Here is a 26,401-nt window from a genome sequence, read left to right as displayed (position 1 = left end):
ATAGTTATACAAGCATAGTTAGTAGTTACTGGATGTAGAGATATACAAGCATAGCTAGTAGTTACCGGATGTATAGATGTACAAGCATAGCTAGTAGTTACCGGATGTAAAGTTATACAAGCATAGTTAGTAGTTACCGGATGTATAGATATACAAGCATGGCTAGTAGTTACCGGATGTAGAGATATACAAGCATAGCTAGTAGTTACCGGATGTATAGATATACAAGCATAGCTAGTAGTTACCGGATGTAGAGATATACAAGCATAGCTAGTAGTTACCGGATGTAAAGTTATACAAGCATAGTTAGCTAGTAGTTACCGGATATAGAGATATACAAGCATGGCTAATAGTTACCGGATGTAAAGTTATACAAGCATAGTTAGTAGTTACCGGATGTAGAGATATACAAGCATAGTTAGTAGTTACCGGATATAGAGATATACAAGCATAGCTAGTAGTTACCGGATGTAGAGATATACAAGCATAGTTAGTAGTTACCGGATGTAGAGATATACAAGCATAGTTAGTAGTTACCGGATGTAGAGATATACAAGCATAGCTAGTAGTTACCGGATGTAGAGTTATACAAGCATAACTAGTAGTTACCGGATGTATAGATATACAAGCATAGTTAGTAGTTACCGGATGTAGAGATATACAAGCATAGCTAGTAGTTACCGGATGTAAAGATATACAAGCATAGTTAGCTAGTAGTTACCGGATGTAGAGATATACAAGCATAGCTAGTAGTTACCGGATGTAGAGATATACAAGCATAGCTAGTAGTTACCGGATGTAGAGATATACAAGCATAGCTAGTAGTTACCGGATGTATAGTTATACAAGCATAGTTAGTAGTTACCGGATGTAAAGTTATACAAGCATAGCTAGTAGTTACCGGATGTAAAGATGTACAAGCATAGCTAGTAGTTACCGGATGTAGATATATACAAGCATAGCTAGTAGTTACCGGATGTAGAGATATACAAGCATAGCTAGTAGTTACCGGATGTAAAGTTATACAAGCATAGCTAGTAGTTACCGGATGTAAAGTTATACAAGCATAGTTTGTAGTTACCGGATGTAAGGTAAATGTATACCCTATACCAGTACACTAACACGGTATACCCTATCCTAGGTATTCCTTAAAGAGAGTGGGGTACCAGTACACTAACACAGTATACCCTATACCAGTACACTAACAGTACACTAACACAGTATACCCTATACCAGTACACTAACACGGTATACCCTATACCAGTACACTAACACGGTATACCCTATACCAGTACACTAACAGTACACTAACACAGTATACCCTATACCCTATACCAGTACACTAACACGGTATACCCTATACCCTATACCAGTACACTAACACGGTATACCCTATACCAGTACACTAACATGGTATACCCTATACCAGTACACTAACACGGTATACCCTATACCCTATACCAGTACACTAACACGGTATACCCTATACCAGTACACTAACACGGTATACCCTATACCAGTACACTAACACGGTATACCCTATACCAGTACACTAACACAGTATACCCTATACCAGTACACTAACACGGAATACCCTATACCCTATACCAGTACACTAACACGGTATACCCTATACCAGTACACTAACACGGTATACCCTATACCCTATACCAGTACACTAACACGGTATACCCTATACCAGTACACTAACACAGTATACCCTATACCAGTACACTAACACGGTATACCCTATACCAGTACACTAACACGGTATACCCTATACCAGTACACTAACACAGTATACCCTATACCAGTACACTAACACGGTATACCCTATACCCTATACCAGTACACTAACACAGTATACCCTATACCAGTACACTAACACAGTATACCCTATACCAGTACACTAACACGGTATACCCTATACCAGTACACTAACACGGTATACCCTATACCAGTACACTAACACAGTATACCCTATACCAGTACACTAACACGGTATACCCTATACCCTATACCAGCACACTAACACGGTATACCCTATACCAGTACACTAACACAGTATACCCTATACCAGTACACTAACACGGTATACCCTATACCAGTACACTAACACGGTATACCCTATACCCTATACCAGTACACTAACACGGTATACCCTATACCAGTACACTAACACGGTATACCCTATACCAGTACACTAACACGGTATACCCTATACCCTATACCAGTACACTAACACGGTATACCCTATACCAGTACACTAACACGGTATACCCTATACCCTATACCAGTACACTAACACAGTATACCCTATACCAGTACACTAACACGGTATACCCTATACCAGTACACTAACACAGTATACCCTATACCAGTACACTAACACAGTATACCCTATACCCTATACCAGTACACTAACACGGTATACCCTATACCAGTACACTAACACAGTATACCCTATACCAGTACACTAACACAGTATACCCTATACCAGTACACTAACACGGTATACCCTATACCAGTACACTAACACGGTATACCCTATACCAATACACTAACACGGTATACCCTATACCCTATACCAGTACACTAACACGGTATACCCTATACCAGTACACTAACACGGTATACCCTATACCCTATACCAGTACACTAACACAGTATACCCTATACCAGTACACTAACACAGTATACCCTATACCAGTACACTAACACGGTATACCCTATACCAGTACACTAACACAGTATACCCTATACCCTATACCAGTACACTAACACAGTATACCCTATACCAGTACACTAACACGGTATACCCTATACCCTATACCAGTACACTAACACGGTATACCCTATACCCTATACCAGTACACTAACACAGTATACCCTATACCAGTACACTAACACGGTATACCCTATACCAGTACACTAACACGGTATACCCTATACCAGTACACTAACACGGTATACCCTATACCAGTACACTAACACGGTATACCCTATACCAGTACACTAACACAGTATACCCTATACCAGTACACTAACACGGTATACCCTATACCAGTACACTAACACGGTATACCAGTACACTAACACAGTATACCCTATACCAGTACACTAACACGGTATACCCTATACCCAGTATAACCAGTATACCCTATACCAGTAACACGGTATACCCTATACCCTATACCAGTACACTAACACGGTATACCCTATACCCTATACCAGTACACTAACACGGTATACCCTATACCAGTACACTAACCAGTACCAGTACACTAACACAGTATACCCTATACCAGTACACTAACACGTATACCCTATACCAGTACACTAACACAGTATACCCTATACCAGTACACTATACCATACCCTATACACACTAACACAGTATACCCTATACCAGTATACTAACACAGTATACCCTATACCAATACACTAACACGGTATACCCTATACCCTACACTACCCTATACCAGTACACTAACACGGTATACCCTATACCAGTACACTAACACGGTACCCTATACCCTATACCAGTACACTAACACAGTATACCCTATACCAGTACACTAACACGGTATACCCTATACCCTATACCAGTACACTAACACGGTATACCCTATACCCTATACCAGTACACTAACACTATAGTACACTAACCCTATACCCTATACCAGTACACTAACACGGTATACCCTATACCAGTACACTAACACGGTATACCCTATACCCTATACCAGTACACTAACACTATACCCTATACCCTATACCAGTACACTAACACTATACCCTATACCCTATACCAGTACACTAACACGGTATACCCTACCCTATACCCTACTAACACAGTATACCAGTACACTAACACGGTATACCCTATACCAGTACACTAACACTAACACACGGTATACCCTATACCAGTACACTAACACAGTATACCCTATACCAGTACACTAACACGGTATACCCTATACCAGTACACTAACACAGTATACCCTATACCAGTACACTAACACAGTATACCCTATACCCTATACCAGTACACTAACACAGTATACCCTATACCAGTACACTAACACTATACCCTATACCAGTACACTAACACGGTATACCCTATACCCTATACCAGTACACTAACACAGTATACCCTATACCAGTACACTAACACTATACCCTATACCAGTACACTAACATGGTATACCCTATACCCTATACCAGTACACTAACACAGTATACCCTATACCAGTACACTAACACTATACCCTATACCAGTACACTAACACAGTATACCCTATACCAATACACTAACACGGTATACCCTATACCCTATACCAGTACACTAACACAGTATACCCTATACCAGTATACTAACACGGTATACCCTATACCAGTACACTAACACAGTATACCCTATACCAGTACACTAACACGGTATACCCTATACCAGTACACTAACACGGTATACCCTATACCCTATACCAGTACACTAACACAGTATACCCTATACCAGTACACTAACACGGTATACCCTATACCCTATACCAGTACACTAACACGGTATACCCTATACCCTATACCAGTACACTAACACGGTATACCCTATACCCTATACCAGTACACTAACACGGTATACCCTATACCCTATACCAGTACACTAACACTATACCCTATACCCTATACCAGTACACTAACACTATACCCTATACCCTATACCAGTACACTAACACGGTATACCCTATACCCTATACCAGTACACTAACACGGTATACCCTATACCAGTACACTAACACGGTATACCCTATACCAGTACACTAACACAGTATACCCTATACCAGTACACTAACACGGTATACCCTATACCAGTACACTAACACGGTATACCCTATACCAGTACACTAACACGGTATACCCTATACCCTATACCAGTACACTAACACGGTATACCCTATACCAGTACACTAACACAGTATACCCTATACCAGTACACTAACACAGTATACCCTATACCCTATACCAGTACACTAACACAGTATACCCTATACCAGTACACTAACACTATACCCTATACCAGTACACTAACACGGTATACCCTATACCCTATACCAGTACACTAACACATACCAGTATACCCTATACCAGTATACCAGTAACACTATACCCTATACCAGTACACTAACACGGTATACCCTATACCCTATACCAGTACACTAACACAGTATACCCTATACCAGTACACTAACACTATACCCTATACCAGTACACTAACATGGTATACCCTATACCCTATACCAGTACACTAACACAGTATACCCTATACCAGTACACTAACACTATACCCTATACCAGTACACTAACACAGTATACCCTATACCAATACACTAACACGGTATACCCTATACCCTATACCAGTACACTAACACAGTATACCCTATACCAGTATACTAACACGGTATACCCTATACCAGTACACTAACACAGTATACCCTATACCAGTACACTAACACTATACCCTAACAGTACACTAACACAGTATACCCTATACCAGTACACTAACACAGTACCCTATACCAGGTATATACCAGTACACTAACACAGTATACCCTATACCAGTACACTAACACAGTATACCCTATACCAGTATACCAGTACTAACACGGTATACCCTATACCCTATACCAGTACACTAACACGGTATACCCTATACCCTATACCAGTACACTAACACGGTATACCCTATACCCTATACCAGTACACTAACACGGTATACCCTATACCCTATACCAGTACACTAACACTATACCCTATACCCTATACCAGTACACTAACACGGTATACCCTATACCCTATACCAACACGTACACTAACATACCAGTACACTAACCCTATACCCTATACCAGTACACTAACACGGTATACCCTATACCAGTACACTAACACGGTATACCCTATACCAGTACACTAACACAGTATACCCTATACCAGTACACTAACACGGTATACCCTATACCAGTACACTAACACGGTATACCCTATACCAGTACACTAACACGGTATACCCTATACCCTATACCAGTACACTAACACGGTATACCCTATACCAGTACACTAACACAGTATACCCTATACCAGTACACTAACACAGTATACCCTATACCCTATACCAGTACACTAACACAGTATACCCTATACCAGTACACTAACACTATACCCTATACCAGTACACTAACACGGTATACCCTATACCCTATACCAGTACACTAACACAGTATACCCTATACCAGTACACTAACACTATACCCTATACCAGTACACTAACATGGTATACCCTATACCCTATACCAGTACACTAACACAGTATACCCTATACCAGTACACTAACACTATACCCTATACCAGTACACTAACACAGTATACCCTATACCAATACACTAACACGGTATACCCTATACCCTATACCAGTACACTAACACAGTATACCCTATACCAGTATACTAACACGGTATACCCTATACCAGTACACTAACACAGTATACCCTATACCAGTACACTAACACGGTATACCCTATACCAGTACACTAACACGGTATACCCTATACCCTATACCAGTACACTAACACAGTATACCCTATACCAGTACACTAACACGGTATACCCTATACCCTATACCAGTACACTAACACGGTATACCCTATACCCTATACCAGTACACTAACACGGTATACCCTATACCCTATACCAGTACACTAACACTATACCCTATACCCTATACCAGTACACTAACACGGTATACCCTATACCAGTACACTAACATACCCTATACCAGTACACTAACACTATATACCCTATACCAGTACACTAACACTATACCCTATACCCTATACCAGTACACTAACACTATACCCTATACCCTATACCAGTACACTAACACGGTATACCCTATACCCTATACCAGTACACTAACACGGTATACCCTATACCCTATACCAGTACACTAACACAGTATACCCTATACCAGTACACTAACACGGTATACCCTATACCAGTACACTAACACGGTATACCCTATACCAGTACACTAACACGGTATACCCTATACCCTATACCCTATACCAGTACACTAACACGGTATACCCTATACCAGTACACTAACACAGTATACCCTATACCAGTACACTAACACAGTATACCCTATACCCTATACCAGTACCTCTATCGGCTGCCACTGTGGGCTGTAATGTGTGGATGAGATGAGACCTACCGTCTCTGTTGGTGTCCATCTGTCTGAAGATCTTCTCCGTTCTCTTCTCTGGAGTGGACTCGTCTTCTGGCATCTTCATCACAGACGATACCATCTTATAGATGGCCTGGAGAATTAAAGACACAGACACCATCTTATAGACATCCTGGAGAATTAAACACACAGACACCCTGGAGAATTAAACACACAGACACCCTGGAGAATTAAACACACAGACACCATCTTATAGACATCCTGGAGAATTAAACACACAGACACCCTGGAGAATTAAACACACAGACATCCTGGAGAATTAAACACACAGACACCCTGGAGAATTAAACACACAGACACCATCTTATAGACACCCTGGAGAATTAAACACACAGACACCCTGGAGAATTAAACACACAGACACCCTGGAGAATTAAACACACAGACACCCTGGAGAATTAAACACACAGACACCCTGGAGAATTAAACACACAGACACCCTGGAGAATTAAACACACAGACATCCTGGAGAAATAAACACACAGACACCCTGGAGAATTAAACACACAGACACCATCTTATAGACACCCTGGAGAAATAAAACACACAGACACCCTGGAGAATTAAACACACAGACACCCTGGAGAATTAAACACACAGACACCCTGGAGAATTAAACACACAGACACCCTGGAGAATTAAACACACAGACACCCTGGAGAATTAAACACACAGACACCCTGGAGAATTAAACACACAGACACCCTGGAGAATTAAACACACAGACACCCTGGAGAATTAAACACACAGACACCCTGGAGAATTAAACACACAGACACCCTGGAGAATTAAACACACAGACACCCTGGAGAATTAAACACACAGACACCCTGGAGAATTAAACACACAGACACCATCTTATAGACACCCTGGAGAATTAAACACACAGACACCCTGGAGAATTAAACACACAGACACCCTGGAGAATTAAACACACAGACACCCTGGAGAATTAAACACACAGACACCCTGGAGAATTAAACACACAGACACCATCTTATAGACATCCTGGAGAATTAAACACACAGACACCCTGGAGAATTAAACACACAGACACCCTGGAGAATTAAACACACAGACACCATCTTATAGACATCCTGGAGAATTAAACACACAGACACCCTGGAGAATAAACACACAGACACCATCTTATAGACATCCTGGAGAATTAAACACACAGACACCCTGGAGAATTAAACACAGACACCATCTTACACCCTGGAGAATTAAACACACAGACACCCTGGAGAATTAAACACACAGACACCCTGGAGAATTAAACACACAGACACCCTGGATAATTAAACACACAGACACCATCTTATAGACACCCTGGATAATTAAACACACAGACACCCTGGAGAATTAAACACACAGACACCCTGGAGAATAAACACACAGACACCCTGGAGAATTAAACACACAGACACCCTGGAGAATTAAACACACAGACACCCTGGAGAATTAAACACACAGACACCCTGGAGAATTAAACACACAGACACCCTGGAGAATTAAACACACAGACACCCTGGAGAATTAAACACACAGACACCATCTTATAGATGTCCTGGAGAATTAAACACACAGACACCCTGGAGAATTAAACACACAGACACCCTGGAGAATTAAACACACAGACATCCTGGAGAATTAAACACACAGACACCCTGGAGAATTAAACACACAGACACCCTGGAGAATTAAACACACAGACACCATCTTATAGACATCCTGGAGAATTAAACACACAGACACCCTGGAGAATTAAACACACAGACACCATCTTATAGACACCCTGGAGAATTAAACACACAGACACCAGAATTATAGACACCCTGGAGAATTAAACACACAGACACCCTGGAGAATTAAACACACAGACACCCTGGAGAATTAAACACACAGACACCCTGGAGAATTAAACACATCACTGGAGAATTAAACACACAGACACCCTGGAGAATTAAACACACAGACACCCTGGAGAATTAAACACACAGACACCCTGGAGAATTAAACACACAGACACCATCTTATAGACACCCTGGAGAATTAAACACACAGACACCCTGGAGAATTAAACACACAGACATTGGAGAATAAACACACAGACACCCTGGAGAATTAAACACACAGACACCCTGGAGAATTAAACACACAGACACCATCTGACACCCTGGAGAATTAAACACACAGACACCCTGGAGAATTAAACACACAGACACCATCTTATAGACACCCTGGAGAATTAAACACACAGACACCCTGGAGAATTAAACACACAGACACCCTGGAGAATTAAACACACAGACACCCTGGAGAATTAAACACACAGACACCAGAATTAAACACACAGACACCCTGGAGAATTAAACACACAGACACCCTGGAGAATTAAACACACAGACACCCTGGAGAATTAAACACACAGACACCATCTTATAGACATCCTGGAGAATTAAACACACAGACACCCTGGAGAATTAAACACACAGACACCCTGGAGAATTAAACACACATACACCATCTTATAGAGAATTAAACACACAGACACCATCTTATAGACACCCTGGAGAATTAAACACAGACACCATCTTATAGACACCCTGGAGAATTAAACACACAGACACCCTGGAGAATTAAACACACAGACACCCTGGAGAATTAAACACACAGACACCCTGGAGAATTAAACACACAGACACCCTGGAGAATTAAACACACAGACACCCTGGAGAATTAAACACACAGACATCCTGGAGAATTAAACACACAGACACCATCTTACGGTCTGGAAGGTTCTATTGGAGGAATATGGTCTGGAAGGTTCTATTGGAGGAATATGGTCTGGAAGGTTCTATTGAAGGAATATGGTCTGGAAGGTTCTATTAGAGGAATATGGTCCAGACTACGGCTCTGCAACACGGTCTGGAAGGTTCTATTGGAGGAATATGTTCTGGAAGGTTCTATTAGAGGAATATGGTCTGGAAGGTTCTATTGGAGGAATAAGGTCTGGAAGGTTCTATTGGAGGAATATGGTCTGGAAGGTTCTATTGGAGGAATATGGTCTGGAAGGTTCTATTGGAGGAATATGGTCTGGAAGGTTCTATTGGAGGAATATGGTCTGGAAGGTTCTATTGGAGGAATATGGTCTGGAAGGTTCTATTGGAGGAATATGGTCTGGAAGGTTCTATTGGAGGAATATGGTCTGGAAGGTTCTATTGGAGGAATATGGTCTGGAAGGTTCTATTGGAGGAATATGGTCTGGAAGGTTCTATTGGAGGAATATGGTCTGGAAGGTTCTATTGGAGGAATATGGTCTGGAAGGTTCTATTGGAGGAATATGGTCTGGAAGGTTCTATTGGAGGAATATGGTCTGGAAGGTTCTATTGGAGGAATATGGTCTGGAAGGTTCTATTGGAGGAATATGGTCTGGAAGGTTCTATTGGAGGAATATGGTCTGGAAGGTTCTATTGGAGGAATATGGTCTGGAAGGTTCTATTGGAGGAATATGGTCTGGAAGGTTCTATTGGAGGAATATGGTCTGGAAGGTTCTATTGGAGGAATATGGTCTGGAAGGTTCTATTGGAGGAATATGGTCTGGAAGGTTCTATTGGAGGAATATGGTCTGGAAGGTTCTATTGGAGGAATATGGTCCGGAAGGTTCTATTGGAGGAATATGGTCTGGAAGGTTCTATTGGAGGAATATGGTCTGGAAGGTTCTATTGGAGGAATAAGGTCTGGAAGGTTCTATTGGAGGAATATGGTCCGGGCCACAGCCTGCCAGTGATAATGACATTGTCATGAAATACCTGAATCCCTAGTCAATTATTTTTCTCATTCTTTCTCTGCTAGATACATGACCATAGAAATGTCTTTAGAGTAAATGACCTGTTTAAACAGTACATGTAGCAGAGGGACTGGGCTGGGAGCTGGGACTGGTCTGGGACTGGGAGCTGGGACTGGTCTGGGACTGGTCTGGGACTGGGAGCTGGGACTGGTCTGGGACTGGGAGCTGGGACTGGTCTGGGACTGGGAGCTGGGACTGGTCTGGGAGCTGGGACTGGTCCGGGACTGGGAGCTGGGACTGGTCTGGGACTGGGAGCTGGGACTGGTCTGAGACTGGGGGAGCTGGGACTGGTCTGGACTGGGGGCTGGGACTGGTCTGGGACTGGGAGCTGGGACTGGTCTGGGACTGGTCTGGGGCTGGGAGGCTGGGACTGGTCTGGGACTGGGAGCTGGGACTGGTCTGGGACTGGGAGCTGGGACTGGGAGCTGGGACTGGGAGCTGGGACTGGTCTGGGACTGGGAGCTGGTCCGGGACTGGGAGCTGGGACTGGTCTGGGACTGGGACTGGGAGCTAGGACTGGGAGCTGGGACTGGTCTGGGACTGGGACTGGTCTGGGAGCTGGGACTGGTCTGGGAGCTGGGACTGGTCTGGGACTGGGAGCTGGGACTGGTCTGGGACTGGGAGCTGGGACTGGTCTGGGACTGGGAGCTGGGACTGGTCTGGGACTGCTGGGACTGGGAGCTGGGACTGGGAGCTGGGACTGGTCTGGGACTGGGACTGGGAGCTGGGACTGGTCTGGGACTGGTCTGGGACTGGGAGCTGGGACTGGTCTGGGAGCTGGGACTGGTCTGGGAGCTGGGACTGGGAGCTGGGACTGGGAGCTAGGACTGGTCTGGGACTGGGAGCTGGGACTGGTCTGGGACTGGTCTGGGACTGGGAGCTGGTCTGGGAGCTGGGACTGGTCTGGGACTGGTCTGGGACTGGGAGCTGGGACTGGTCTGGGACTGGGAGCTGGGACTGGTCTGGGACTGGGAGCTGGGACTGGTCTGGGACTGTCTGCCAGCAGCTAGGACTGGTCTGGGACTGTCTGCCAGCAGCTAGGACTGGTCTGGGACTGTCTGCCAGTGGGCTGGGAGCTCGGATTGGTCTGGGACTATCTGCCAGCAGCTAGGACTGGTCTGGGAATGGGAGCTGGGACTGGTCTGGGACTGGGAGCTGGGACTGGTCTAGGACTGGTCTGGGACTGGGAGCTCAGACTGGTCTGGGACTGTCTGCCAGCAGCTAGGACTGGTCTGGGACTATCTTCCAGCAGCTAGGACTGGTCTGGGACTGGGAGCTAGGACTGGGCTGGGACTGGGAGCTGGGACTGGTCTAGGACTGGTCTGGGACTGGGAGCTCAGACTGGTCTGGGACTGTCTGCCAGCAGCTAGGACTGGGCTGGGACTGGGAGCTCGGACTGGTCTGGGACTGGTCTGGGACTGGGAGCTCAGACTGGTCTGGGACTATCTGCCAGCAGCTAGGACTGGTCTGTCTTATGGATAAAGACAGTGATGCTGCTGTTTAGTGTTTCATTACAGATCGGGCCAGTTTCTGCAACATTTTAACGAGGAGTTAACAAGAGTATATATACCTATCGGTATGTGTAGGTAGTCTAAGCATTGTAGGTGTTTATAATGCATGTATGTTTGTATGTAAGTTTATACAGGAGTGAAATCCAACAGTAAGATATGTGGCTGATCAACAAATAATCAGTCAACATGAACCCCGCTACAGAGGACAACCAGTTGGTACACACTACTGAAGGTCAATTCTCACCTCCACCATCTCAGACCTCATGTGTCTGTTCCTGTCTCACCTCTATCATCTCAGACCTCATGTGTCTGTTCCTGTCTCACCTCTACCATCTCCACCATCTCAGACCTCCTCATGTGTCGGTTCCTGTCTCACCTCCACCATCTCAGACCTCCTCATGTGTCTGTTCCTGTCTCACCTCCACCATCTCAGACCTCCTCATGTGTCTGTTCCTGTCTCACCTCTACCATCTCAGACCTCCTCATGTGTCTGTTCCTGCCTCACCTCTACCATCTCAGACCTCCTCATGTGTCTGTTCCTGCCTCACCTCTATCATCTCAGACCTCCTCATGTGTCTGTTCCTGTCTCACCTCTATCATCTCAGACCTCCTCATGTGTCTGTTCCTGTCTCACCTCCACCATCTCAGACCTCCTCATGTGTCTGTTCCTGTCCGTGCCTACAAATAACTCACACCAGAACTACAAATCCCACCTCTCTGTTCCTGCCTCACCTGTACGATCTCCAGCATCTCAGACTTGCTGATGTATCCGTTCCCGTCCAGGTCGTACATGCTGAAGGCCCACTTCAATTTCTGCTCCAGCTTGCCCCGCGACGTGACGCTCAGAGCGATGATGAACTCCCGGAAGTCGATGGTCCCGTCCCCGTTGGCGTCGAAGGTGCGGAAGACGTGCTCTGCGAACTTGGAGGCGTCTCCGTAAGGGAAGAAGTTACCGTAGATCTTCTTAAACTCCTCCATGGAGAGGTTCCCGCTGGGGCAGTCTCTCAGGAAGCCCTTGTACCACTCCTGGATCTCATGCTCCGTGAAGTCCGTGCTCTCCAGCAGATCCTGCATCACCTCAGGGCGGAGTTTGCTGTTCTGCTTCCCCATGACTGGTGGTTACTATAGTAACAGCTGGAAGAGAGAGAGAGAGAGAGAGGGGAAACAGAAGCTGAGAAAAGGAGAGGAAGATGTCCACTAGTACTGAAGACCATGATGATAACAGCTAACAGAAAGAACTAAATGTTAGCTGTATGTTGACGGCTGTATGCTGACGGCTGTATGCTGACGGCTGTATGCTGTATGTTGACGGCTGTATGTTGACGGCTGTATGCTGACGGCTGTATGACGGCTGTATGTTGACTGTATGTTGACGGCTGTATGCTGACGGCTGTATGTTGACGGCTGTATGTTGACGGCTGTATGTTGACGGCTGTATGTTGACGGCTGTATGTTGGCGGGCTGTATGCTGACGGGCTGTATGCTGACGCTGTATGTTGACGGCTGTATGTTGACGGCTGTATGCTGACGGCTGTATGTTGACGGCTGTATGCTGACGGCTGTATGCTGACTGCTGTATGTTGACGGCTGTATGCTGACGGCTGTATGTTGACGGGCTGACGGCTGTATGCTGACGCTGGCTGTGTATGCTGACGGCTGTATGTTGACGGCTGTTGATGTATGCTGACGGCTGTATGCTGGCTGTATGTTGACGGCTGTATGCTGACTGTGATGTATGTTGACGGCTGTATGTTGACGGGCTGTATGTTGACGGCTGTATGTTGACGGGGCTGTATGTTGACGGCTGTATGGCGGCTGTATGTGTATGTTGGCGGCTGTATGTTGACGCTGTATGTTGACGGCTGTATGTTGACGGCTGTATGTTGACGGCTGTATGTTGACGGCTGTATGTTGACTGGCGGGCTGTATGTTGACGGCTGTATGTTGACGGCTGTATGTTGACGGCTGTATGTTGACGGCTGTATGCTGACGGCTGTATGCTGACTGTATGTTGACGGCTGTATGCTGACGGCTGTATGCTGACGGCTGTATGCTGACGGGCTGTATGTTGACGGCTGTATGCTGACGGCTGTATGCTGACGGCTGTATGCTGACGGCTGTATGCTGGCTGCTGACGGCTTTATGCTGACGGGCTGTATGTTGACGGCTGTATGCTGGCGGCTGTATGCTGGCGGCTGTATGTTGACGGCTGTATGTTGACGGCTGTATGCTGACGGCTGTATGTTGACGGCTGTATGCTGACGGCTGTATGTTGACGGCTGTATGTTGACGGCTGTATGTTGACGGCTGTATGCTGACGGCTGTATGCTGACGGCTGTATGCTGACGGCTGTATGCTGACGGCTGTATGCTGACGGCTGTATGTTGACGGCTGTATGTTGACGGCTGTATGCTGGACTGTATGTTGACGGCTGTATGCTGACGGCTGTATGTTGACGGCTGTATGTTGACGGCTGTATGTTGACGGCTGTATGTTGACTGTATGCTGACGGCTGTATGCTGACGGCTGTATGCGGCTGTATGCTGGCGGCTGTATGTTGAAGGCTGTATGCTGACGGCTGTATGCTGACGCTTTATGCTGGCTGTTTATGCTGACGGCTGTATGTTGAAGGCTGTATGCTGACGGCTGTATGCTGACGGCTTTATGCTGACGGCTTTATGCTGACGGCTTTATGCTGACGGCTGTATGTTGACGGCTGTATGCTGGCGGCTTTATGCTGATGCTGTTGACGGCTGTATGCTGACGGCTGTATGCTGGCACTTTATGTTGACGGCTGTATGTTGACGCTGTATGCTGACGGCTGTATGCTGACGGCTGTATGCTGACGGCTTTATGCTGACGGCTTTATGCTGACGGCTGTATGCTGACGGGCTGTATGTTGACGGCTGTATGCTGACGGCTGTATGTTGACGGCTGTATGTTGACGGCTGTATGCTGACGGCTGTATGCTGACGGCTGTATGCTGACGGCTGTATGCTGGCGGCTGTATGCTGACGGCTGTATGCTGATGTATGCTGACGGCTGTATGCTGACGGCTGTATGCTGGCGGCTGTATGCTGACGGCTGTATGTTGACTGTATGCTGGCGGCTGTATGCTGGGCTGTATGGCGGCTGTATGTTGACGGCTGTATGCTGACGGCTGTATGCTGGCGGCTGTATGCTGGACGGCTGTATGCTGACGGCTGTATGTTGACGGCTGTATGCTGACGGCTGTATGTTGACGGCTGTATGCTGACGGCTGTATGTTGACGGCTGTATGCTGACGGCTGTATGTTGACTGCTGTATGTTGACGGCTGTATGCTGACGGCTGTATGTTGACGGCTGTATGCTGACGGCTGTATGTTGATGGCTGTACAGAGAAATTAGAAATGCACATCCTACATGACACAGGAAAAGAAAAAGGCCCCAAAACGTATGTTTGGTTGTTTGCATATCACAGAAAGCATCATTAGAAGACTACTTAGTTATCAGAGCAGCAAAGTAAGCAGACAGAACAGTATCTCTCTACTGCTATGCAACCAAACCGCCTGGGGTACCTTCTAAGGTACCCTTCACTGTGGAACGAGGGAGAAGTGGACTTCACTGTGCCCAGGAGTCTTCACATGCTCAATGTAACCAAACATATTGTTCTGTCTGGAGTGATGGAATATTCCATGCAGACAGACAGACAGACAGACAGACAGACAGACAGACACTACTGAACGTAAGGCTGTAGAAAACACCTGGAGACAGACACTACTGAACCTACGGCTGTAGGAAACACCTGGAGACAGACACTACTGAACCTACGGCTGTAGAAAACACCTGGAGACAGACACTACTGAACCTATGGCTGTAGAAAACACCTGGAGACAGACACTACTGAACCTACGGCTGTAGAAAACACCTGGAGACAGACACTACTGAACCTACGGCTGTAGAAAACACCTGGAGACAGACACTACTGAACGCTAGCTTGCCTAGAGAATACACTGAGTGGACTTGATAAAGGTGCTGTGATACTACAGAACTATAACAGTTGACAGATCGATGAGTCATACTACAGAACTATAACAGAGCGATGAGTCATACTACAGAACTATAACAGATCGATGAGTCATACTACAGAACTATAACAGATCAATGAGTCATACTACAGAACTATAACAGAGCGATGAGTCATACTACAGAACTATAACAGAGCGATGAGTCATACTACAGAACTATAACAGATCGATGAGTCATACTACAGAACTATAACAGTTGACAGATCGATGAGTCATACTACAGAACTATAACAGTTGACAGATCGATGAGTCATACTACAGAACTATAACAGATCGATGAGGTCATACTACAGAACTATAACAGATCGATGAGTCATACTACAGAACTATAACAGTTGACAGATCGATGAGTCATACTACAGAACTATAACAGATCGATGAGTCATACTACAGAACTATAACAGATCGATGAGTCATACTACAGAACTATAACAGAGCGATGAGTCATACTACAGGACTATAACAGTTGACAGAGCGATGAGTCATACTACAGAACTATAACAGATCGATGAGTCATACTACAGAACTATAACAGTTGACAGATCGATGAGTCATACTACAGAACTATAACAGTTGACAGATCGATGAGTCATACTACAGAACTATAACAGAGCGATGAGTAATATAATAGAACTATAACAGTTGACAGATCGATGAGTCATACTACAGAAATATAACAGTTGACAGATCGATGAGTCATACTACAGAACTATAACAGAGCGATGAGTCATACTACAGAACTATAACAGATCGATGAGTCATACTACAGAACTATAACAGATCGATGAGTCATACTACAGAACTATAACAGATCGATGAGTCATACTACAGAACTATAACAGATCGATGAGTCATACTACAGAACTATAACAGTTGACAGATCGATGAGTCATACTACAGAACTATAACAGATCGATGAGTCATACTACAGAACTATAACAGTTGACAGATCGATGAGTCATACTACAGAACTATAACAGATCGATGAGTCATACTACAGAACTATAACAGTTGACAGAGCGATGAGTCATACTACAGAACTATAACAGAGCGATGAGTCATACTACAGAACTATAACAGATCGATGAGTCATACTACAGAACTATAACAGATCGATGAGTCATACTACAGAACTATAACAGTTGACAGAGTCATACTACAGAACGATGAGTCATACTACAGAACTATAACAGACAGATCGATGAGTCATACTACAGAACTATAACAGAGCGATGAGTCATACTACAGAACTATAACAGATGACAGAGATCTATAACAGATGAGTCATACTACAGAACTATAACAGTTGACAGATCGATGAGTCATACTACAGAACTATAACAGATGACAGAGCGATGAGTCATACTACAGAACTATAACAGATCGATGAGTCATACTACAGAACTATAACAGATCGATACTACAGAACTATAACAGTCATACTACAGAACTATAACAGTTGACAGATCGATGAGTCATACTACAGAACTATAACAGAAGATCGATGAGTCATACTACAGAACTATAACAGATCGATGAGTCATACTACAGAACTATAACAGATCGATGAGTCATACTACAGAACTATAACAGTTCAGATGAGTCATACTACAGAACTATAACAGACAGATCGATGAGTCATACTACAGAACTATAACAGATGACGATGATGAGTCATACTACAGAACTATAACAGATCGATGAGTCATACTACAGAACTATAACAGATCGATGAGTCATACTACAGAACTATAACAGACAGATCGATGAGTCATACTACAGAACTATAACAGATCGATGAGTCATACTACAGAACTATAACAGAGCGATGAGTCATACTACAGAACTATAACAGAGCGATGAGTCATACTACAGAACTATAACAGATTGAGTCAGAACTATAACAGATGAGTCATACTACAGAACTATAACAGATCAGCTCTATGAGTCATACTACAGAACTATAACAGTTGACAGAGCGATGAGTCATACTACAGAACTATAACAGATCGATGAGTCATACTACAGAACTCAGTACTAGTCATACTACAGAACTATAACAGATCGATGAGGCCTTACAGATGATCGATGAGTCATACTACAGAACTATAACAGACAGAGCGATGAGTCATACTACAGAACTATAACAGATCGATGAGTCATACTACAGAACTATAACAGACAGATCGATGAGTCATACTACAGAACTATAACAGTTGAACGATGAGTCATACTAGAACTATAACAGACATGAGTCATACTACAGAACTATAACAGAGCGATGAGTCATACTACAGAACTATAACAGAGCGATGAGTCATACTACAGAACTATAACAGATCGATGAGTCATACTACAGAACTATAACAGAGAAGAACTATAACAGATGAGAGTCATACTACTAGAACTATAACAGAACTATAACAGATCGATGAGGCCTTACATACAGAACTATAACAGATCTATGAGTCATACTACAGAACTATAACAGCTGGCGATGAGTCATACTACAGAACTATAACAGACAACTATAACAGAGATGAGTCATACTACAGAACTATAACAGTTGACAGAGCTGAGTCATACTACAGAGAGAGCGATGAGTCATACTACAGAACTATAAGACAGAGCGATGAGTCATACTACAGAACTATAACAGTCATACTACAGAACTGACAGATCGATGAGTCATACTACAGAACTATAACAGTTGACAGAACTATAACAGATCGATGAGTCATACTACAGAACAGCTAACAGTTGACAGATCGATGAGTCATACTACAGAACTATAACAGACAGAGCGATGAGTCATACTACAGAACTATAACAGTTGACAGATCGATGAGTCATACTACAGAACTATAACAGTTGACAGAGCGATGAGTCATACTACAGAACTATAACAGACAGATCGATGAGTCATACTACAGAACTATAACAGATCGATGAGTCATACTACAGAACTATAACAGTTGACAGAGCGATGAGTCATACTACAGAACTATAACAGAGCGATGAGTCATACTACAGAACTATAACAGATCGATGAGTCATACTACAGAACTATAACAGATCGATGAGTCATACTACAGAACTATAACAGATCGATGAGTCATACTACAGAACTATAAGGGAGTCATACTACAGAACTATAACAGATCGATGAGTCATACTACAGAACTATAACAGTTGACAGATCGATGAGTCATACTACAGAACTATAACAGAGCGATGTCATACTACAGAACTATAACAGATCGATGAGTCATACTACAGAACTATAACAGATCGATGAGTCATACTACAGAACTATAACAGAGCGATGAGTCATACTACAGAACTATAACAGATCGATGAGTCATACTACAGAACTATAACAGACAGATGAGTCATACTACAGAACTATAACAGATCGATGAGTCATACTACAGAACTGTAACAGTTGACAGATCGATGAGTCATAAGTCACCACTAAAAGCTACCTGGCTCCTTCCTCGTCATGATGAGACAAGAGAAGTAAATTCACAAAATCCACCACTTCAGCGGAAGACACCACTTCATAAAACTCAACTTCACAAAGCTCATAAGTCATTTACCGCTCAAGAGAAACAAGACACACTAAGTTCAGCACCAAACCCAACTTCATCAAGTTCATAAGGGGTTTCCGGATGGAGGCCTCTAAGAGAAGGGCTGGTGGTAGAGCGTCTAGGCGTCTACTATGTACCAGACAGAGCTGAGGCCTTACACAGTACAGCTCTAGAGAAGGGCTGGTAGAGCGTCTACTATGTACCAGACAGAGCTGAGGCCTTACACAGTACAGCTCTAGAGAAGGGCTGGTAGAGCGTCTACTATGTAGACAGAGCTGAGGCCTTACACAGTACAGCTCTAGAGAAGGGCTGGTAGAGCGTCTACTATGTACCAGACAGAGATGAGGCCTTACACAGTGCAGCTCTAGAGAAGGGCTGGTAGAACGTCTACTATGTACCAGACAGAGATGAGGCCTTACACAGTACAGCTCTAGAGAAGGGCTGGTAGAACGTCTACTATGTACCAGACAGAGATGAGGCCTTACACAGTGCAGCTCTAGAGAAGGGCTGGTAGAGTGTCTACTATGTACCAGACAGAGCTGAGGCCTTACACAGTGCAGCTCTAGAGAAGGGCTGGTAGAGCGTCTACTATGTACCAGACAGAGCTGAGGCCTTACACAGTACAGCTCTAAGAGAAGGGCTGGTAGAACGTCTACTATGTACCAGACAGAGCTGAGGCCTTACACAGTACAGCTCTAGAGAAGGGCTGGTAGAGCGTCTACTATGTACCAGACAGAGCTGAGGCCTTACACAGTACAGCTCTAGAGAAGGGCTGGTAGAGCGTCTAAGCTGAGGCCTTACACAGTACAGCTCTAAGAGAAGGGCTGGTAGAACGTCTACTATGTACCAGACTGAGCTGAGGCCTTACACAGTACAGCTCTAGAGAAGGGCTGGTAGAACGTCTACTATGTACCAGACAGAGCTGAGGCCTTACACAGTACAGCTCTAGAGAAGGGCTGGTAGAGCGTCTACTAATCTCTCCACCTCCCCTAGAGAGAGACAGGACACCTGTTAGGATCTCTCCACCTCCCCTAGAGAGAGACAGGACACTCAGCATTCTGGAGACCTTTACACTGCCCGCCTGGTTCTCTCAGTAGTTGCCATGGAAACCTCCAGCACAGACTAGAGACCATTGATAAGCTGTAAAAACACCATGAGCGAGAGAGAGGGGAGATGGAGGGAGGAAAAATGGAGAGAAGGGAGGGAGGAGATATGGAAGGAGGGGGTATGGAAGGAGAAAGGAGGGAGGAAGGAGATATGGAGGGAGGGGGTATGGAAGGAGATATGGAGGGAACGGAGGAGGGAGGAAGGAGATATGTAGGGAACGGAGGAGATATGGAGGGAACGGAGGAGGGAGGGAGGAGATATGGAGGGAGGGGGTATGGAAGGAGAAAGGAGGGAGGAAGGAGATATGGAGGGAGGGGGTATGGAAGGAGGAGGGAGGGAGGAAGGAGATATGGAGGGAACGGAGGAGATCTGGAGGGAGGAAGGAGATATGGAGGGAGGAAGGAGATATGGAGGGAGGAAGGAGATATGGAGGGAGGAGGAGATCTGGAGGGAGGAAGGAGATATGGAGGGAGGAAGGAGATATGGAGGGAACGGAGGAGATCTGGAGGGAGGAAGGAGAAAGGAGGGAGGAAGGAGATATGTAGGGAACGGAGGAGATCTGGAGGGAGGAAGGAGATATGGAGGGAACGGAGGAGATATGGAGGGAGGAAGGAGATATGGAGGAGGAACGAAGGAGGGAGGAAGGAGATATGGAGGGAGGAGGAGATCTGGAGGGAGGAAGGAGAGGAGGATATGGAGGATATGGAGGGAACGGAGGAGATCTGGAGGAAGGAGATATGGAGGGAGGAAGGAGATATGGAGGGAGGGGAGGAGATCTGGAGGGAGGAGGAGGAGATATGGAGGGAGGAAGGAGATATGGAGGGAACGGAGGAGATCTGGAGGGAGGAAGGAGATATGGAGGGAGGAGATATGGAGGATATGGAGGGAGGAAGGAGATATGGAGGAGGAGGAGATATGGAGGGAGGAGGATATGGAGGAGGAGATATGGAGGGAGGAGGAGATATGGAGGGAGGAAGGAGATATGGAGGAGGGAGGAAGGAGATATGGAGGGAGGAAGGAGATATGTAGGAAGGAGATCTGGAGGGAGGAAGGAGATATGGAGGGAGGGGGTATGGAAGGAGAAAGGAGGGAGGAAGGAGATATGGAGGGGGAAGGAGATATGGAGGGAGGAAGGAGATATGAGGGAACGGAGGAGATCTGGAGGGAGGAAGGAGATATGGAGGGAGGGGGTATGGAAGGAGAAAGGAGGGAGGAAGGAGATATGGAGGGAGGAATATGGAAGGAGAAAGGAGGGAGGAAGGAGATATGGAGGGAGGGGGAGGAAGGAGATAGGAGGGAGGAAGGAGATATGGAGGGAGGAAGGAGATATGGAGGAAGGAGGAGATCTGGAGGGAGGAAGGAGATATGGAGGGAGGGGGGTATGGAAGGAGAAAGGAGGGAGGAAGGAGATATGGAGGGAGGGGATATGGAAGGAGATATGGAGGGAAAGGAGATAAGGAGATATGGAGGGAGGAAGGAGATATGGAGGGAGGAAGGAGATATGGAGGAGGAAGGAGATCTGGAGGGAGGGGGTACGGAAGGAGAAAGGAGGGAGGAAGGAGATATGGAGGGAGGAAGGAGAAAGGAGGGAGGAAGGAGATATGGAGGGAGGGGAGATATGGAAGGAGGAAGGAGGGAGGGAGGAAGGAGATATGGAGGGAGGGGGTATGGAAGGAGAAAGGAGGGAGGAAGGAGATATGGAGGGAACAGAGGAGATATGGAGGGAGGGGGTATGGAAGGAGAAAGGAGGGAGGAAGGAGATATGGAGGGAACAGAGGAGATATGGAGGGAGGGGGTATGGAAGGAGAAAGGAGGGAGGAAGGAGATATGGAGGGAACAGAGGAGATATGGGGGGGTAGGAAGGAGATAGAGGGAGGAAGGAATATAGAGGAACGGAGGGGAGAAGGAGATATAGAGGAGGAGGAGATAGGAGTACTCCCTTAAATTTCCTCGAGGGTGACTCACTGATGAACTGAGAGAGTGAGGGCTGGTGGTTAGTGGAGTGTGTGTGTGATTGAGCTGAGAGAGTGAGGGGGGAGAAGAGTGAGGGCTGGTGGTTAGTGGGGTGTGTGTGTGTGTGTGTGTGTGTGTGTGTGTGTGTGTGTGTGTGTGTGTGTGTGTGCGTGATTGACCTGAGAGAGTGAGGGGAGAAGAGTGAGGGCTGGTGGTTAGTGGGGTGTGTGTGTGTGTGTGTGTGTGTGTGTGTGTTTGACCTGAGAGAGTGAGGGGAGAAGAGTGAGGGCTGGTGGTTAGTGGAGTGTGTGTGTGTGTGTGTGTGTGTGTTTGACCTGAGAGAGTGAGGGGAGAAGAGTGAGGGCTGGTGGTTAGTGGGGTGTGTGTATGTGTGTGTGTGTGTGCGTGATTGACCTGAGAGAGTGAGGGGAGAAGAGTGAGGGCTGGTGGTTAGTGGGGTGTGTGTGATTGACCTGAGAGAGAGGGTGGAGAAGAGTGAGGGCTGGTGGTTAGTGGAGTGTGTGTGTGTGTGTGTGTGTGTGTGTGTGTGTGTGAGTGGGATGTCTGGAGCAGCAGAAACCTTCTGTAAGCTAGATGCCCTCAATCTCACTCAAATCATCAAGGAACCCACCAGGTACAACCCTAACTCTGTAAACAAGGGCACCCTCATAGACGTCATCCTGACCAACTGGCCCTCCAAATACACCTCCGCTGTCTTCAACCAGGATCTCAGCGATCACTGCCTCATTGCCTGTATCCGCCACGGAGCCGCAGTCAAACGACCACCCCTCATCACTGTCAAACGCTCCCTAAAACACTTCTGTGAGCTGGCCTTTCTAATCGACCTGGCCCGGGTATCCTGGAAGGACATTGACCTCATCCCGTCAGTTGAGGATGCCTGGTCATTCTTTAAAAGTAACTTCCTCACCATTTTAGATAAGCATGCTCCGTTCAAAAAATGCAGAACCAAGAACAGATACAGCCCTTGGTTCACTCCAGACCTGACTGCCCTCGACCAGCACAAAAACATCCTGTGGCGGACTGCAATAGCATCGAATAGCCCCCGTGATATGCAACTGTTCAGGGAAGTCAGGAACCAATACACGCAGTCAGTCAGGAAAGCTAAGGCCAGCTTCTTCAGGCAGAAGTTTGCATCCTGTAGCTCCAACTCCAAAAGTTCTGGGACACTGTGAAGTCCATGGAGAACAAGAGCACCTCCTCCCAGCTGCCCACTGCACTGAGGCTAGGTAACACGGTCTCCACCGATAAATCCACGATTATCGAAAGCTTCAATAAGCACTTCTCAACGGCTGGCCATGCCTTCCGCCTGGCTACTCCAACCTCGGCCAACAGCTCCGCCCCCGCAGCTCCTCGCCCAAGCCTCTCCAGGTTCTCCTTTACCCAAATCCAGATAGCAGATGTTCTGAAAGAGCTGCAAAACCTAGACCCGTACAAATCAGCTGGGCTTGACAATCTGGACCCTCTATTTCTGAAACTATCTGCCGCCATTGTCGCAACCCCTATTACCAGCCTGTTCAACCTCTCTTTCATATCGTCTGAGATCCCCAAGGATTGGAAAGCTGCCGCAGTCATCCCCCTCTTCAAAGGCGGAGACACCCTGGACCCAAACTGCTATAGACCTATATCCATCCTGCCCTGCCTATCTAAGGTCTTCGAAAGCCAAGTCAACAAACAGGTCACTGACCATCTCGAATCCCACCGTACCTTCTCCGCTGTGCAATCTGGTTTCCGAGCCGGTCACGGGTGCACCTCAGCCACGCTCAAGGTACTAAACGATATCATAACCGCCATCGATAAAAGACAGTACTGTGCAGCCGTCTTCATCGACCTCGCCAAGGCTTTCGACTCTGTCAATCACCATATTCTTATCGGCAGACTCAATAGCCTCGGTTTCTCGGATGACTGCCTTGCCTGGTTCACCAATTACTTTGCAGACAGAGTTCAGTGTGTCAAATCGGAGGGCATGCTGTCCGGTCCTCTGGCAGTCTCTATGGGGTGCCACAGGGTTCAATTCTCGGGCCGACTCTTTTCTCTGTATATATCAATGATGTTGCTCTTGCTGCGGGCGATTCCCTGATCCACCTCTACGCAGACGACACCATTCTATATACTTTCGGCCCGTCATTGGACACTGTGCTATCTAACCTCCAAACGAGCTTCAATGCCATACAGCACTCCTTCCGTGGCCTCCAACTGCTCTTAAACGCGAGTAAAACCAAATGCATGCTTTTCAACCGATCGCTGCCTGCACCCGCACGCCCGACTAGCATCACCACCCTGGATGGTTCCGACCTTGAATATGTGGACATCTATAAGTACCTAGGTGTCTGGCTAGACTGCAAACTCTCCTTCCAGACTCACATCAAACATCTCCAATCGAAAATCAAATCAAGAGTCGGCTTTCTATTCCGCAACAAAGCCTCCTTCACTCACGCCGCCAAGCTTACCCTAGTAAAACTGACTACCGATCCTCGATTTCGGCGATGTCATCTACAAAATGGCTTCCAACACTCTTCTCAGCAAACTGGATGCAGTCTATCACAGTGCCATCCGTTTTGTCACCAAAGCACCTTATACCACCCACCACTGCGACTTGTATGCTCTAGTCGGCTGGCCCTCGCTACATATTCGTCGCCAGACCCACTGGCTCCAGGTCATCTATAAGTCCATGCTAGGTAAAGCTCCGCCTTATCTCAGTTCACTGGTCACGATGGCAACACCCATCCGTAGCACACGCTCCAGCAGGTGTATCTCACTGATCATCCCTAAAGCCAACACCTCATTTGGCCGCCTTTCGTTCCAGTACTCTGCTGCCTGTGACTGGAATGAACTGCAAAAATCGCTGAAGTTGGAGACTTTTATCTCCCTCACCAACTTCAAACATCAGCTATCCGAGCAGCTAACCGATCGCTGCAGCTGTACATAGTCTATTGGTAAATAGCCCACCCATTTTCACCTACCTCATTCCCATACTGTTTTTATACTGTTTTTTTATTTA

At 45.9% G+C, this 26,401-nt stretch overlaps 1 protein-coding gene across 4 annotated transcripts in view; it reads right to left on the bottom strand.

The window, feature by feature from the left end:
- LOC135575088 (neurocalcin-delta A) overlaps positions 1–26,401 on the bottom strand; it is a 74,220-nt gene that overhangs the window by 6,430 nt on the left and 41,389 nt on the right. For 3 of the 4 annotated variants that reach the window (XM_065027262.1, XM_065027260.1, XM_065027259.1), the window contains exons 2-3: positions 13,397–13,798; positions 7,268–7,373 (exon numbers count right to left, since the gene is read on the bottom strand). In XM_065027262.1, coding sequence (XP_064883334.1) covers positions 7,268–7,373; positions 13,397–13,774 — 484 coding nt within the window. In that variant the 5' untranslated portion in view covers positions 13,775–13,798. Of the gene's footprint in view, positions 1–7,267; positions 7,374–13,396; positions 13,836–26,401 lie in introns of all 4 variants that reach the window. The other variant, XM_065027261.1, reaches the window with a different exon arrangement.

The sequence above is a fragment of the Oncorhynchus nerka genome, linkage group LG14 (genome assembly GCF_034236695.1).
Source record: "Oncorhynchus nerka isolate Pitt River linkage group LG14, Oner_Uvic_2.0, whole genome shotgun sequence".
Classification (NCBI taxonomy): domain Eukaryota; kingdom Metazoa; phylum Chordata; class Actinopteri; order Salmoniformes; family Salmonidae; genus Oncorhynchus; species Oncorhynchus nerka.
This window is presented reverse-complemented; position numbering and strand designations above follow the sequence as displayed.